Source organism: Camponotus floridanus, unplaced genomic scaffold (genome assembly GCF_003227725.1).
Source record: "Camponotus floridanus strain SB8 unplaced genomic scaffold, Cflo_v7.5 scaffold70, whole genome shotgun sequence".
Lineage (NCBI taxonomy): Eukaryota > Metazoa > Arthropoda > Insecta > Hymenoptera > Formicidae > Camponotus > Camponotus floridanus.
In genome coordinates, this window is record NW_020229839.1 from 742,635 (window position 1) to 761,677 (window position 19,043).

At 29.4% G+C, this 19,043-nt stretch overlaps 1 protein-coding gene across 4 annotated transcripts in view; it reads left to right on the forward strand.

Annotated features, from left to right (window-relative positions):
• The window catches only part of LOC105257269 (protein numb), a 66,864-nt gene that overhangs the window by 27,224 nt on the left and 20,597 nt on the right, over window positions 1–19,043 (forward strand). The window contains exon 1 of one of the 4 annotated variants that reach the window (XM_011267768.3): window positions 12,674–15,349. The exons of 2 other annotated variants lie outside the window; for them this stretch is intronic. In XM_011267768.3, coding sequence (XP_011266070.1) covers window positions 15,278–15,349 — 72 coding nt within the window. In that variant the 5' untranslated portion in view covers window positions 12,674–15,277. Of the gene's footprint in view, window positions 1–12,673; window positions 15,350–19,043 lie in introns of those variants that run through there. One more of the 4 variants, XM_011267769.3, reaches the window with a different exon arrangement.

The window sequence follows — 19,043 nt, forward strand, 5'->3', positions numbered from 1 at the left end:
TAATACTTTGTTACATACAATTATGCTTTGTTTTTACATTTGTCGACAGCTTTTATGTAGCATGGCATGTATTAATCTCATCAGGTAAATGCGAACAATATCATCTGATAGTACAATCTTAGTTTTTCTTTCCGACCTTATGTTTTATTTTTATTTTTATTTTTATTTTGATATCTTTCAAAATCTTAATATAAAAAAATACTTTTATTTTTAAATAATTTTTAATTAACATATTGTAGTAATAAGATAATATTATTTTTATCGTTTAATGTTTATAACTTCCAAAATGAAGGGAGAAATTAATATATTAAAAAAATTTATTAATTTTAGGATTAAACATATTTTTTTAGAACATTTTCGCACATACATAAATATTGATAAAAAATTAAAACTATCTCTCTGTCTATGTGCGTAAAACTTAAATTAATATAAATCGAAACTTTTCTATGAAATTCTGTTTCCGCTAATTAAAATTCATTCAAGAATCATTAATTTCTTTTCTGTGATATATTTTTTGCATATTTAAATAACTTTTAACTACACTTCCGTATATTTTTCTTCCGATTTTGATAAAATTTTACAGCTATAATGCATTAATCTATAGTTGAAGTCACAAGTGTGAATGTACGGAAATATCTACGGAAGTTTCCGCAATATTTAAATTTTAATTATATAGCTAAACAATAAGAAAATAAGCTCTTTTGATTTCTTGTTTTCTTTTTTTTATAATAATATTTTAATATGTTTATGTTTATATTATATATATATATATATATATATATATATATATATATTATATGTGTGTGTGTGTGTGTCTTGGAACACATTAATTAGATCAAACATTTTAATAAAATGTTATTGAGTTTTAATTTTTTTCAAACGGAAATCTGAAATATTGTTTATTTAGCCATATAACTAAAATTTGAATATCTCAAAAACTAAACGTTTCCATTCATACTTATGGCGTTCGATTACATTTAATAAGTGTTATATGCTTGTTAAATTTTTTCAAAATTGAAGGAGAATAGAAAGATGTAAGTTTTATCATTTCACTGTATTTTCTTTAATAAATAATAAAAATATTCTTTTTATAAATAATAAATATTCTATTGTATTTCTTTTCTTGATTGGAATTGGAAAGAGGCTTGTGCTTTGTGAAGGTTGAAAATCATAACAGGATGTATGCATGTTTTCACCTAATTTTATGTGTATGTATTTAAGTGTATATATATTTATGTGTATATATTTAAGTGTATTTATATGTAATTATTAAATTTTACTTTTCTTATAGTCTACACTTGAAGGTTTTTTTTATTATTTGATAGTTAGTGGTTGAGAATGGTCTAAATAAGAAACCAAAACATTCAACTTTAAATAATTAATAAATTACATGTAAAGAAAAATAATTTCTATTTCCTACGCTTGGCTCTCAATTAGTCTATTTTTTTATTTGAAAATGTTCTATATCAGAGTCTTTAACTTTGTTTAAAATAATAAATATTTTTATTATACTATAAAATATTTATTATTCTATAAAAATATCATTAATGATATTAATAAAGTGAATTCTAATGTACACATGGCAGTTTTTGCTTTATCATTATTCAATTGTATAATCATATTTTTATTATAATTTATATGACTTTGTAATTTATATATATGACCATTTTAAATGACATTATAAAACTGTCTTATTATAAAAATGTATATGGAATGTATACAGAGCTTTCTTAACTTTTGTAGTGATAAAACTATATATAAATCGCTTATAATATATCGATCAAATGTTTCAAGACGGTGTATAATATTTTTTTCTAGAAATGTTTTTTTTATATTTTAGTATAGATTATTTTTTTTGTAGATTTTTTTTATATTTGAATAATACATTTACCAACATATTTTGTAAGATTAACAATTTGCAAGTTAAAAGTATGTTTTTATGTTTTAATAGAAATTTTTTATTATGTTTAAATATGTATGCCAACTTATTAGAAAAAGAAATATTTTTTTCCTAATAAATCAATATGAATATTATGTTCTTTATGTATGATGTTAGAGTTTTTGTCACACTTAATGTCTCATTCTTTTATTAGCTCTTATTTCAGCATTTTACCTTTCTCTTACATTTTCATTTTATCATTTTTTCTCTCGTCTCTCTGGAGCATTGTTCCCATTTATTAATTTCATACACTTAAATGGTATTAAAAGAAAAAAGAGAGAGAGAAAGGAAAAATGAAGTATTTAAATATCAAAATGTAGACATTACATGAACAAACTCTGTATTTTTTTCAATATTCAATGATATTGAATAGATAATATGAAAATTAGGAATATGCATTAAGTAAAGTTTATTTTCATTCTGTAATTAAATATGTACAAATGACAAATAATCATAATTACACAGTAATTACATGGAATAGCAATAATGATGTTCTTGAAATATTGATACAATGTCATCATGTGTAAAGTCCATTTTTTACAAATATATAGAAAGTGCCTTGAAAATTTAGCTTTTCTTTAGCTTTTTTTAGAGTATAAATCAATTTAAGGTAGACATTATATAGTCGAGAGCGTTTAAGCGCTTTAGATTAACTTCCGAACATTCTTGTTATATTATTGTCCTTACTTTGGCAGAATTCTCCATTACAAATTTTATGGCTTTTTTACTATATCGAAAATTATTGCGATTATATTTTTAAGGCTAACAAAATGTTTGAAAATAGAATATTGTAAAATACTTTGATTGAATAAAGTATAATAAAATAAAGTAAAATATTTTGAGTAAAATACTTTGAATAAAATATTAAACTGAATTTTATTTAAACAACGATATAATTTAAGCAAGATTTACACTTTAAACTGAATTCTTTCGAAAATGAAACTATAACTTTCGGGAGCAATAAATTGAAAAATTTGATGAAAACAAAAACGGAGCTTTTATGTGTTTAAGATAAAATATATTTTTTTCTAATTCATCATTCAAATGAAAAAGGAATTTTGTTTCAAATCTGTAGAAAGATTAGAGAAAATATCTAAAAATATCCAAAAATATCTATACATCGTAAATATTTACCAATTTTAAAGAATTGATATTTAATGGATTTTTTAATTTTAAAAAGGAAATTGTGATGAGAGGAAATATATTTGAGGAAACGTCTGGAAGAGAAATTGGGTCATACATTACAAGACGTTAGAAGACATTACAAGAAAGAAATATGAATCTTTATAGTTACTATAATTGATATTAAAAATAAATCCTTATAGTTATATTATAATTCTCTTGTATCTAAATTTAATGCTTATTATTATTGTATTTTGTCCGAAGAACACATAAATTTTAATTATCCTCAACTTAATTTCGATTATATCGAAAATTTTTATTTTCTTTCTTTTCATGACTGCGTTTAATTCATACATTAATCGAGAGATTACTATTTACTAAATATCAAATGACAAATGATTTATTTATTAAAATAATAGGCTTTCAGTTAAAACTTATCGCGCTTTCTTTTGATATCAATTAAATTGTGATATACGTATCCAATTAGTTAGCCGGAGTGGCGCTGGAATCGAAAGTGAGACATAACATCAAGATCAGTATACCACCGATGAAAATGCGAGCACGCTGATTGCCGTTAGAACCAGCCTCGTGAGACGCACACGCTTGTGTGGTACATGTATGTAAGCTTATGCACGCGTTCGCGCTCATATACGTATACGAGTTCACCCCTATAAAATATTCCCATAGGAGAGGCCCACAGGGTGTCGTGGGAACGGTCTCGCTCGATATAAAGTGCCGTGTACATTTTTATGGGGCGCGTAGACGTTCAAGTAGCACGGGGATTCCTTTGTAACGAATCGACGACGAGTCTTCTCGCCTGGGAGTCGCGACATCGAGTCAATCCAAATGAGAATATATTTTTCTTCCCTCCTCCGAAAGAGTATCATGGGAGATGCAACTCTAATTTTCTGCGGAACGTCTCGCGCAGCCTATCCTCAGCGAAATTGTTATTTTTATTTACGAGAAAACATTTTTGAACAATTGAATATAATAAACATATTATAAATACACAAAACAAACTTTTACTAAAATTATAATATATGAGTCTCACACACACACACAACATTTATAACAGTTAATTTTATGTTTTTTCTCTCTTTTCTAATATCATTATTTAATTCATATCACTTTTTTTATTAAAGTTAATGCTTTTTGATGAAAATGCTGTTTGATATTTGCTTAAAAATAAAATAATGTAATCATATGTAAGTTTTATTAAAGAAATTTTAACAAATTTTAAAGAAGTTTTATTACGTAAATTTTTGTAATATATTTAATATGTATATGTATATATTTACATGTATATATTTATATAACTTCTTCAGATTAAATTCCTTAGATTAGATTCTTAGAAATTAGCACATTTATTATTTTTCGTTAACTTTTATTTATTTTTTTGTAAATTAAACACACATGGATTAAACAATTTTTTTTCAAATTATTTTTATTTTAATAAAACATTTATTATAATTATATATTTATAATAAACAATCATATTACAGATAAGCTTAAAACTATATTATTTTACTATAGAATGCCAAAAATTAACAATAAAGTCATTTATTTCTAACACGAATTGATTATAAGAGAGAATTAAATATTAAATTATAATACGCCTTAGGATACGTCTTATAATACGTCTTTATTTAAACTGTTATATATGTATAACTAAGTAATTTATTCTAACATGTTACTTAATTGCCAAATTTCAGAATATAAATCAAGATTGTTTTTTGTTCTTTCTCTTTTAAAATAAAAATGATAAATTATTGTTATCACTACTAAATCAAGTACACTATAAAGTTTTGAAAGTATCATTCGTTATAAAGTCTTGTTATCTAACAGTCATTAATTTCATAGTGCTTTACATCTATTTAGTATCATAAAAACATTCTCTAATTGAATTTTTTCCGGTAGCTATTTAAACGAATTCGTAAAACTCCTCTTTATGATAGCATTAAATATTAAAAACTTGTTATAATATTAATTTTTTACAAATTATATTAATTTTTTACAAATAATTTCCTTCAATTAATTATAATTTTGTATTTATTTATACAAGTGATATATCATTGCTTGTAAATTTAATTTGTTAATGCTTAGATTGATAACATTTTAACAAATCATTAGTTAACTTATAAAATTATATAATTTTCTAAATTTAGATATAGTTTATTTTTTAACTGCAAACATTTTTTATTAAACAAATAGTTTTAGATGTCTGTTTAATAATAGTATTAATCTCACACGCAATTGAGTGTATTATCTAATTTCTATATACATTAAAATAATAATTTCTATATACATTAATACTGGTATACATAATGACATGTGATTTTTCTTTATAATCATTTCTTTTTTTTTTTTCAAATGAAAGCTGAATTGGATCAGAATTGTTAATATTTTTAGGAGAGTTTTTAATTGTACCTCTATCTCAATATTGTTTGAAAAATAAATTAGTTTCTAATATTATCCTTTATATATAATTCTAATATTATTTTTTCTTTCTTTTAAAAATATAAATGCAGAATAATGAAATAGAGTAGTGATAAAATAGGCAGTAAAATCCATACATCTGTTTGGGCATTTTGATTCGTTTCCTGTACATTGGAATATCGATCATATATGCTCCCAATATTTATGATATGTTTTTTGTACTTGAAATACTGAAAGCACGCGATCATGAATAGATAGATTAAATGCAAAAATAATAAAACTATGCAATATTTTATATTATGATATTTATGAATAATAATTATATATTCTAAAAAATAATCACGATTAATATGTGAACATATAAATAAAATGCATTGCGTATGAAATATGTGAATATATAAATAAATAATAAAAAATGATTTAAATAATCTGGTTAAAACTATATTTATTATATTTTATTTTAACATTCAATATTATAAATAAAAATTCGCATTACTCTTGTGATTAATCTAAATTAAAATTATCTCGACATGAATTAAATTATTAGTAAACATATAAAATATGTTATATGTATATATAAAATATGTTATATAAAAGATTAAAATTTGCAATGAAACATGATTCACATTCGTTCAATCTTAATTCTATATTAGGGTAAAATCGATTTCAAATTCATTCAAGGATTCTAGTATATTGATTTCTACTATTTCCACTATGCTACATGTATATATATATAAATGTACATTACATTATATAGTGACCTATAAATTAGTTTACTCTTACACATTTGGATATTAAAATTATTTTTTAAAATTGTCTTTTTTTTTTTAATTTTAAAATATGTATTAAATATATTATGTAACATTACAAAATATATAAGCAAATACATGGTAAAATAAATATTTGCATCCAAAACTTAGAAAAAAAGAAAATAACACAAGACTTCTAAATTTAAAAACGTATAAAAAAATAGATATTGTACTATAAAATATATATATATATATATATATATATATACCTATATATATATATATATATATATAATATTCATATACATTATTTATTATACATATACACATTATAATTCTTATAATATATTTTAAAAAATAACACATATAGGTATTTTTTTAACATTAGAAAAATAACACATGTAGGTATTTTTTTAACATTAGAAATATTCTCACTTACTTGCTATTTAAATACTCAAGACTCTGAATAAGAAAATATTTCTATTTATTTGATGTTGAAATATTTTACCGGCCATTCTAATGTTAATTGAGGTGATAGGTTAATCATCGAATCATATGCAGACTGATTAAATCATCGGCATAGTTCAATAATTTCCACTGAAATTTTGCTGATACATCGCGAATACATTGTATAAAATGCAATTGCGATTATATAAAATGCACTTGGAATCTTTTTGAACTTATTCGCCAAATTAATTATTTATTTTGTTGAATGTTCATGAAGCATTCGTTCATGAAACAAAGATCAATTTATCTATCCGATCAACGACGACGCGCGGGAGGCCAATGATGAAATGTTATGCTTCGTTAATTGCTGTAACCCGATTTCACATTGCGATTAAGCGCGTGTATATTCATTTATTGCCGCGTACAAATAACAATGCTATTCATGGTTCCATTATTATACGGCACTCATTGTGTGAACCATACACACCGAAGAAAAGGGACGATTATGGGGCCTTGACTCAGAATTCCCATGACAGATCCTCCGCCTTTTTTCGCAATCCGTTTTACGACGGTAGAAACGACATCTTTTACAGCAAGGAGTAGTAAAATATGCAGGGACGATTTACATCTCATTTATATCGAGTGACTTCGATTCCATCCGTCTCCTCTTGTAATAATCGAAACTATTGGTTGGTTCCATGAATCGTCAATTCCCACGGATTCCTTTATCCGTTCAGAATGACTACCTATTGAATAATACTTAAAAGACTGTGTTTACGTCATGCTTAATTTACTGAATCCTAGTTGATTTGCAGTAAGAAGTGAATAACGGTGGAGAAGAAAGCGCTCATTAGCGCGTGATCTCTTAACCGGTAAGACAACCACGCTGAAAACAAAGGGAACCGTCAAGTAATATGAATAAACCCTTGTTACTCTGTCATATAACTTACAGGATGTTATTAACATGAATAGGATATTTCTTTGACTACAACAACAATTTTTTTTATTAAGGCTCTATGTAATGTCCATCAAACATTAATACCAGTCTTGCATAATGAATGTCATCATAAAAATTATACACATTATATCTATAATTAATAAAAAATAAAAAAAGAATAATAAAAATGACAAAAAAATCGACATTGAATCTTAAATAAGTCGAATAAAAAAACAGAAGATATCATTAAAGATCATTGCTAAAATACATATGTATGTAATAATTACAGTTTATCTCTGAGTTTATTACAAATACACGATGTTTGTTAGAAAATATCAACGTTTACGATTAAATGATTTAATTTCTTCGAGCTGGCCTGTTAAAATTTAATCGTTGTGGAAAGCAAACGCAATTTCTGATCGCAATTAGCAAACACGTTAAATGCGTCAAACATTCCAGCGAATGATTGCCCCCATCTAGTTAACAGTATGCCAACCGATACCAGTAATGAATAAATTTTAATTGGGAACACAATTCTCTCTCTTTCTCTCTTTCTTTTTCTCTCTCTCTCTTTTGGGACTCGTTGCTGTACTATGCTGCTGTATCTCGTGAATCTCGATATTAATCGGATTTCGGTGTAAATACGTACGACTTGACCTCTTTTATTTTTAAAATTTCTGTAATTAATAGAGTTCTCTGACTTTTCCTCCAACAAGAATTTCTATTTCAAAAAGAGCTCTAGCAATTAAATGTAAAAAAATAGAAACTAAAATACCTAGTTACCTATCATAATTTTAATAAAAATAACTCTGATTTTTTATTCTAATGTCTACATTGAAATTTTAATAATCGACGGAATTAATCTTACTTTAATAAATTTTTTCATAAATTCATATAACAGCATAATATAATTATAATTGACCATATTAAAAGATAATTTTTCAGATTTTTTCAATTGTTGAGCAAATATTATTATTATGCAATTTCGTAACAGATACGTAATAGAAATAAGTTTTAAATGACATTTGCAATGTCGTATCTAATTGAAAATCCAGAAAGCTTGATGGCTTTAATTAATTGCCGAGGTAGGATAATTACGTCCGAAACTCTCCGACAATGAAGAGATGGTATGTGTATCAGAGCACATGCCTTCGTATCGGTACCTGCCAGTTCGATATGCATGGGAACATAGCGGCATGTGGTTTTGTCGCGACCATATGGCGCATCCGTAAACGCACGTGCGAGAGAGAATGGAAAGGCACATATTTTTTTTGTATAGCACGCTATATCTCTCATTTCTCATAACGAAACGTTCGAACTATTAAAAATTGCAAGAGCGTATACACTATACACTGATGCAATTGTAACAAACTTATAACAATATGTTATGCAATAATATATTTCTCAATGAGATTCTCAATGAGAAATTTTAATAAAATATCATTTTAAAGTCACGTTAAAAATATGTTTCTCTATTAAATGGATTATTTTTATCATGTGTTGTAATTGAATGTAAGAATGAAAATTGTATATTTGTAGTGTGAGATATATTCTATGAATTTCCGATAAAATTTATTCGATTGCGAGAATCGACAGTTAAAGTGACATAATGCACTCTTGTATAAAATGCAAGTGTTCGTCTATTGATACAGACAGATTTTGCAATAGCATATTTCCAAAACCGGTACCGACAACATTCTCGTACCTGCAAACAACACGCCATAATTTATCGAACGAGTATTTCAAACTTACTTCTATATGATTATAATTTATAAAGGAATATATTTAATCTGACAATATCTTCATTATGCTTTTTAAACTTGACTTATAATAATTAAAATATTACTAGAATAATATAAATATGTATAGTATAATGGAATACTTGTTGAAAAATCAATTTTAATGTAAATGTTCAGATTTTATCAACTTAAAAATATTGGGAAATTTATACTTTTCAAGATTTTTTCTGTTCGAGGAAAGTATTTTCATCGAGTTACCAGAAAATTTATCAAAAATCAATATGAAAAACGAGTATGAAATTTGACATTGTAGTTGTAGACCAATATAATTTTCAGTATTTTTAAAATTTAAAATACATTACAGAGAAAACGTCTTAAAAGCTTCCAACGTTTTACTTTTTTAGAATTATACACTAAACTATACAATGAACGCTTTTTGTACGTACTTTACATTCTATTTATATATTTCCTATTTCTAGGGACTTGCATGCTTAACATTCTAACAATTATAAGCATTATGTTTATGCAGCTATTTGAAACTGGGTATTTTATTATATTTGGATATAATTTTTATTAAAGATAAATCTGATGTTCTGAATTATTTCTTAATATCGATGTTATTATTATTTTTTTATATAGAACAAAAATAATTTTAATATTACCTACTAGTCGAATATTAAAGGTCCGGATTCGCATGGTCAATAATAAAGGGTGCTAACATGAAGGGTGCTACCGAAATAGCAATCCAAGTCGCAGTTGCAAAGTCTTGTGGAAGGATGTTGGGAGTCGCCCTTCGATCGACGAGACGCAAGTGCACGTTCGTTACTCTTTACACCTGTACTCACGCATAGCGTTCCGGTATTTCGAGTGTGCGTGCGTTATGACGTATTGTGAAATTCTCGTATATGCGTACTACATAATGTGAAAAAAGTCCGACCGAAATAGTCGCAGCTGAGCAACGCGTCATTGCGGTTCACGACCTTTTTTGAAGCGGTCGTAGAGATTTTTGTCGCACACAGAAGGGATAGAGCTACCATCATGTATGTTAAAATAGCATGTTATGCCAATTGCTGCAATATGACTATACATGTGTCAAGTTAAAAAAAGAAAGATAACAAACGAGACATTTAATTTTATTGGTCAGTTATTTTTGCTGACCAAAATAGAATCCAATATACATATGATTCTTGAGGATTGCAAAAAGAACGAGGCGTTTATTTTTCAGGACCGGAAGATAATCTTGAACTGTTTAAATAGCTTTTATATTTCTGTGCGATTGAGAATTCTTCACGATGTTAAAAAAAATATTATATTTAAATAAAGCCTTTTATTTATTAATTATATATTTAAATATGTTATATATATATATATATATATATATATATAATATATTTTTCCTATATCTCTTTTTACATTTTTCCATAAGTTTTTATCATATGTTTCAATTAAATCATCATCATTAACAATTTTGCGAAAATTATTAGCCACGCCTTTAAAAATCAAATAAAAACATAGATTTTTAAGAATTAATGTAATCGTGTACTTATTAAAGAGCCTTTGAAACAAACTTCCTGCATTTAATGTCCGTATTTGGCTTTGAAATACCAAAGACGTAGGAGAGCAAAGGCAGATGTTGAGTTCCTTTCGTCATCTTCGTCACGAGCCTCTAAATGCGAAAAATAAATTTACGTATCGCAGCTGCTCAAAGAAAAACTAAGAATGCATATCATTAAGAAATTTTAGTACCGTTAATTGTTACCTATATTTTGCTTAATTAAATCTTGAAATATGCACATATAACTTGCTTGAAGTCTCATTTAAATTTAATAAAAATATGATCTTTAGTTTTAAATACATCAGCTTTAAATTGTGTGGAATAATATTAAATAATCCTAATAAAATTAATAATTTCTTTTCATTCTTTTATTTTAATTTAATACAATCAATTAATTTAATTATTCTTAACTTAACTGAGTTCTGGTTTAAATTATTTAACGTGTCCGATATACAAAGCATTAAATTTTAAGGAATCTTCGATCCTGATATCGAGCGAGATAAAATGTTCATAAATTATGATTGCTTTTTTCTATTTCAGTAACTTCGCATTTTCAATTATAATTTACATAACAAAAAAGATTTTTCCTCAGTGGAAAATGTCATAAGTTTTCAATATTTCTCATCGCGGACTATCGTATATCCAAAACCAAAGCGAATTCTACAGTGAGAAGGCCCATACTGAGCGGAGAAAGACGCGTTGAACTCCGCGATAAACTTCTCTCGGTTACGTCTCAGCAGATGTACGAGCATTTGCCGCGGCAGCTGCTTCTCTCATCGCCGTAAACTTCGAATATCCACCCCGGCTCTACATTTCGAATTGACCCCGAACTCTCTATCATCCCCGGTGTCGATAACCTAACGTCGAATGCAAAAGCGAAATCGCAGCGGCGATTTCTGGATCGCGGCGATGTAAATTTCTCCGACCCAGCTCGAGAACCGAGCTCAGGTCGTCCTCGGAAGGTGTAATCAAACGAAAAACCGGTTTCGCGTGATTGAACCTCGAATGGAAAGTCGATGGTCGGGGTACTATTAGCACTAGCTATGTCCCTGAGATACGTACACACACATACACACACATACACAAACACACAAAAGGTAGGAAGAAGAAAATAACCTGGATCTGACTCAGACCAAAGCATTCATTCATTGGAAAGAAGAAGAAAGACTGACTTTTATTCGGTTACTTTCAAACAGGGTTGTGTTTTGTACCATGTACGTTCCTGGAATTTTATATAAAATATGATGTGCTTGTAAAGCATTGTTGTATGCCATATAATCTGTATATCTGTACATGTGTTTGTAAGAGGTGACACGAAACGCTTAATCAGTTTTAATCATATTTTTTCATCCCATAATTCTGAAAAAACATGCATATAAAAAAATAACACAATTTTGTAAAATTTAAGCTTATTACTTGTAAAAACATATTTTCCAATGGAGGATTGTAAAAAAAAATCTAGAAATATTTTCTGAGAAAAATCGAGGACTGGAATTCAAAAAATTTACATTTGAAAAGACAATCTTATCCAAGATAGATTTATGAAATATAAAATGTTCACTGGCAATATCTTTAACATTATAATTAAATATTGCAAACAAACATAAACGAGAGAGAGAGAGAGTATTATGAAAGTCTTTACAGAGGAAGGGTCTTGTAGTTCTACATCTGTCCCTGGCAAGCGACAGTGAGTGGGATAGAGCGACCTGGGCCCATTGGACCCTCCGCATTCGCGTCTGTGGAGTCTCTCTGGGAGGGTTGTCGTATCCGTTGGGGCAGGCTCGCTTATGCCGGAGAATATACACCATCGAACAAAGTCTCCTCATACTGAATACCGGATCCGGTGAAAGTCCGCAATGTTGTATCGCGTCGTTTTCTGCGGTAAAGGTGTGATGGTGCGGTGACACTACTTCCAGACCTGAATTTTATTGATAAGTGCTCGTCCAAATTCCACGTTTTTAAATTATCTCGCTGTTGAATTATCTACCTATGTCGCTGTTGAATTATCTACCTATGTCGCTTGTGAATTCTCATCCAGATGGCGTATTCGTTATTACATGAAAACGTTAAACGTTCGTTTGAAAGTCGTAGGCAACGTTACCGCCCGTTGGATTACCTGGCAAATTCTTCTCTAGCTGAATTATCGAACACTTTGTAACCGTGAATACTCTTGCTAATAACTCTTAATGACGTCGTCATTGATGTACATTATTCAGATTTCATCACAGTGTTACACAGCCTCTTCCGTTTGATTCACTTCACCAGATAAATTTGAAGTGGAAAGAAGTGACAGATGATTCTTCCGAAAAATTGTCAGACGACTGGATTCTACGAGGAATCAAACGTACTTTCCAGTTCCGGTGGGGTCGCCGGAAGTAGCTGAGCGTGACGGGGCTAACGGAAAAACGTGGGAACTCGCATCGCACAACTGCACTCCATCGCTCCATTAGTCGACATACGCTAAACGAGCTCGTGGATAATCGCATTATACACTTTGCGACAAATGTTGCTCTAGCGCGAGAAAACTTCCATCGTAAATTGCTATCGTATTTAAATCTCTTTCGTATTGGCGGTGTAAACCAAGACGAGTATAGTACAAAAGAACCATACGGAAAAAAGAAAAGAAGAAAAGAAAATAACGGAGGAGATTAACTTGTTTGTTGTTGAGGTGATACCTTAATTGCCTCGTCGGAAGCACTCAACGGCTATTCAATTAGATGGGTGGGAAAACATTGTATCGATTAAACTGTGCGAAAGACCCGCGATAAGAAAATTCGCAGGAGAACGAGTCCATAAAATACACTGAAGTCTCCTTCCGCTGTGACCTTATTAATTAGCGTATTAAAGCGGCGTGAAGTCAGTTTAATTAAATGTGCGCAAGGTATCTCTTGAACTCCGAGAGGGAAGGTCCAACTACAGGACGCTCCAATACAGATACTCGGAAGTTAAATGGAATTAGTTCTAGTCTCAAATAAATGAGTTCCTGACCGTCCGACTAAATTTTTCATTTATACAGTCGAATAATTATGAGACTCGAGAAATTCGCATTAGAAGATCATTGTCTCAGATCACATGACACCGATTACAACTCTAGAAGAATGAAAAACGAAATTCGCTAGAGAGCGAAAAGAGAATCGGAATTCGTGATGGTCTTCGCAGTAATAGACATATTGAGGACGCACGCAATCATCGTTTAAAAATAACGAAACGCAAAGAGATCGCTAAGGAAGCATCATCACGCAAGACGAGGCTAACTGCATTGTAGCCTGGCGTGCGGTAAAATACGTGGTTTCCCGCTGTTTGCCTGCGAAGGTGCTCTGTGGTATCTGTGTCTGCGATCTGCGGACTGAAGAGAGACAGAGCGAAGGCATTCAAAGAGAAGAAGAACTTAGTCGCGGGACTAGGAACGAGGAGAGAAAGACTGATAGGAATCCCACTCTTCTCTAGGTAGAATCTGTGACGTCAGCCTGGAGCAAGTTGTATGACCAGTTTGCTGCTAAAGAGAGGCAAAAGAGTAGAAGAAGAGGAAGGAAAAAAAGCGAGGAAGGAGAGCGGGAGAAATAAGAAGAGGCAATAGTCTTCTCTCTCACATTCATCCGCGTTTTTACCGGTTGGCTCTCTCTAAAGCATCTCGCGCCGCCATGTCATCCGCGCACCAAGACATCCATCAGCAGCAGTAACGCGTTTGCCCCTACCTCTCTCTTCTCTCTCTCTCTTTTTCTCTCTATCTGTCTTCGCGGCATCCATTCAGTGGCCGTTGTGTCGGACTAAAATTACCCCGGTCGGCTGATCGCCGTGATCTAAGCGCGAGCGGAGTGCTCGCTCCAGCGTGAAACGTTTCGGAGCAGATCGCGTCAAGGAGGCGCATCTCTTGATGCATCGAATATGTGAAGACGTCGTGCGACATCAGTGATATAATCGTTTCGTGATTTAATCGAGAAACCCTGCGCTCGATGGAAAGTGTACGTCATTTCGAGTTGATGAATAATACAAGCATTCAGAGTCTACATAGCAGAGGTGAAAGAAATCGAAAGGTCATTGACGAATCGATATGTAGACTCACGTAATGCTTATAGTGGGTCTTTCGAAACCTCATCGAGACATTTGGGTAACTTGAAGAGAAACTTCGTAGATTTTTCTCTCTTTCTCTCTCTCTTATTGTGTATGAAAGATAAACGTGCTACACGCTTAAAGATCACACCTGTAAGTCAGTGCGCATGGATGTCGTTGAACGATTGTTGGATATCGCGAATGGTTCATCAAAGGATACCTAAAACTGCTAACGGTCCGTTGTATTTGGATACTTGAAGAGTGTGATACTACTCATCGTGAAAACATCGTTGCTCGAGAGAAATGGGAAACCACCCATCCGCCCACCAGCCACTCGAGAGGGCCAGCCATGCTGGAAATGGTCTTCGTCTCTCGGTATGTCGTCGGTGTTGTTTTTACGTCAACTGTAACGTTTACGGTTACTTGCGCGTGCTCCATTACCAGTATCTGCGATATGAGACGAAACTGTTGTCCACGTGTACATACACACGTGACAGCTGCAACTATGTAATATTACGAAGGTTTCATTTAAATTGCATTAAGCAGAATAATATCCATCGGCATCATCCCCTTTTAATGTCACGATTTCTCATCTAAAATTTCATAAATATGGAATTATTTAAAATCTTGAATATGAAAAAAATCAGCATAAATATTTTAACTTGGCTCAAATGCACTTTGATATTCCTTTAACTTAAGGTTTAAATTTATCTAGATTTACCAAAATATTCAATATTGATAGCTCAAAGCTTGTGAAAACAATATTTAACCGATATTTAATCAAAAACTCTCGTGCAGAGAACAAATTATCGTGAAATTCAGAGAATACGCTTTTAAAATTGATATATCTTGCAGAACAATCTGTATTGCAATTTAATTAAAGTGAAGAGAATATTTATTTTCAAGATAAGTCGTGTGGATTTTTCCATGTTTTTTCGTTTTTTCAAATGAATCAAATATATTAATTCCGTAATTTTAATTTCTCTTTCTCTGATGTTATTTTCCGTATGCTTTGCATATTCATAAAGAAAGAAATGATAAAAAGATTGGCTAGGAAAAGATTATTATAGAAAGAACAGATAAAAGCAAAAAGCTTTTTTTTCTTAAATAGAATTATATCTTTGAATTTATTAATCTTTAGATTATCAGAATTAATATTATCAGAAATATACAATATGCAATTTATTTATTGTTTTTGATATTAAATTACTTGTAAAAAATAATCATTATAAAAATATTGTAAAATAATAATTATATAAATGACCATAATACTTTTATGTTTGTTAGATAATTCATTATTTTTTTTCATATTCGCAAAAAATTTATTGTTATATAATATTTTCTTTGTCATATAAATTCGTATATAATCTTGATTGTCAATTTTATTATGAATGAAATAGAGTACTTTTATATATATAATAGAAATTATTACAAGAGAGTTTATATTACGTGCAGTATATATTTTTTATTGTTACTTACTTGTAATTGTAGTTACGCTATCATTACTATGACAAAATCCATAAGTATAAGCATGAATCGTAAATTGCATGGTCATGACGTGACCATCAACGTTTTTCCTTTCAAGTGTTTTGCGAACAAGCATATGAAGGGACGATTTATTCCACGCTTCATAAAATCTAAGATTTGCAGCCGTCGGAAATGACAGTTTGCTCTTATTTCCTTCCATTTTTCACCCTTCATCGCGCCCTTCATGCATCCTTATTTCTCATTTCCTTCTCGCAATCTTCTAGATACAATAAATTAGATGTTTGTTCGTGTATCTTTAAATATTAAAGGTGTTTATTTTCCTCTTTTTTCTTTTGAATGTTTAATACAATGTTTCTCTTTCATCTTTATGCAATTTCTCTTTTATTTTTATGCTATTATAATCAATATTTATACACACTATACCTATGTAAAGTATTTATTAATCCGAACGAAATATAGATAAAGCAAATTTAAGAACATATTTTTTTACTTTATAAAATCAGATTGCATTCAGATTGCAGCATTTTTATACAGATTTTTATATAGATTTTATATAGATTTTATATAGATTTTATATAGATTTTACCTTATAATTTTAATTATACCACCATGTTCTTGTTCTTTTCTGGAAAATTAATATTTTTTAAAGAATTAGATACTAAACGTATAACTTATATAACTTTTTATAACTTTGTTAAAAAATTTATGAAAATGGATAAAGGTGGAATAAAATCGAATATTCGATTCTAATATTGCTGACTGCATATCTCAGATATTTCTGATAACGAGAAACTTCATTAATCAGAAGGCGTGACGTCAATCGCACCGGTCGTAGCATGACTAATATATCATTTTCGTTACGTTGGACATTTCGTGTCATCGTGAATATTACAATCAGCTTGTGAGAATTCGATTTCCGTGACAATCGCGCATTCTCATGAGCTTAGGAAGACCCGACGCAGATCCTTGGTACTCATCGAGACTGTCAATGCGCCATGTGAATTATATAAGCTCGCGTATCGCATTTTGTGAATCCCCATTTCATAGACGGGATGACGCACTTCATGCATGACGATTTCTCAACAGCGAAAATGATGGTACAACAAGGTGCGGTTGACGTTCGCGTTTCAATGACCTTTGCTAACCAAGCACGTGTCATGTTTGGTTCAACCGAATCGGCATTTCGTTCATTGAATACCATAACGTTCAATTTATCGTTACGAAAAGCTTGTGTCTGCAACATGTCACGCATAGTAAGAGTTTAAAACAAAATTTCGCAACGTCAAGAAATAATTTACATATACGTGTTTTACACGAATAACTATTACGCGAAACTTCATAAAGTAAAGATATTAGAATGTTTAATAAAACTTGACAAGTATCTTTTTTATATAGTGAATTTTAATATGACAATGTGAAGTAATTTAAACTTCCTCTTTCCAGAATTTATTGTATAATGATCTTTACTTTGATCTTTATTCCTTTAAAATCTATCACATTATTAATATTACAGTCTTTTTTTATTACACTATTTTATATAAAGATGTATTTAATTAATATTTAAATCTTCAATATTTTTTTTTAAATATATCATAATTTAACAAATATATATTGATAGTTATATATTAATACTTGCATGTTTAAATATATAATTTAATATAATTTAAAAAGAAAAAATTTATAGAAGTATTTTTATATTAGAACAATTTTAAAAAAATATTATAATCATTAAAATTTTTTACATATCTGATTAATATAAAATATTTCGTTTTGAAATTTTCATTTTGTTGTAAATACGTAATGAAATTCATAAAAAGAGTTTTTAAAATGTTTATTAATTAATTCTAAAAATTTTTATTAAAATTCAAGATATTAAAACTACGTAAAAATATAAGCTATATTTTACTTCGAAAATATATATACCGTTTATAAAACAAGAATGCAGTTTATAAAATTGAGCAGAAAATTATGCTTCTGTCATTTTGATGCAACAGGAAAATGACACATTACGAAACGAGAAAATTTACATTTATTCTATATAAATAGAAAAAAGATGCGATTAATGTCTGCAAATTTTTTTTTCTAAAAAAAGTTTTGCTGCAGATTTTCTTTGTAAAAAAGCAAGTGGTATTTATCGCAGAGAATAAGCGTCAAATTTTCTAGATGAATTTACGGAGACGTTTATTTCCTGCGATGAAAATGCTTTTGCTTTGTCGCTTCGTTGGTATTTAATCTCTCTAGGAGGCAAATAAAATAGTTTAAGACTCGCAGGGTGGTCATAGAAATGTCTGAATCTCGCGCCAACATTTCCCTCGATTTCGCCGTGCAGTCTAATTACATGACGTTCGTTACGCGCAAATTAGCAGAATTGCTCGATTACGTCGAGACGGCGAAAATTTCGTTTCCTGCCAAGTGGACTAGTGCAATATTTGATTTAATGTCGCGACATCGAACGAGTCATTCTCTATTTTTGCGCTTCTATATTTTATTCTACATATTTGTATAATACAAACAATTTAATGCGAAAAAATATGTCGATATCTTGAGACTGGCATATATATATATATATATATATATATAT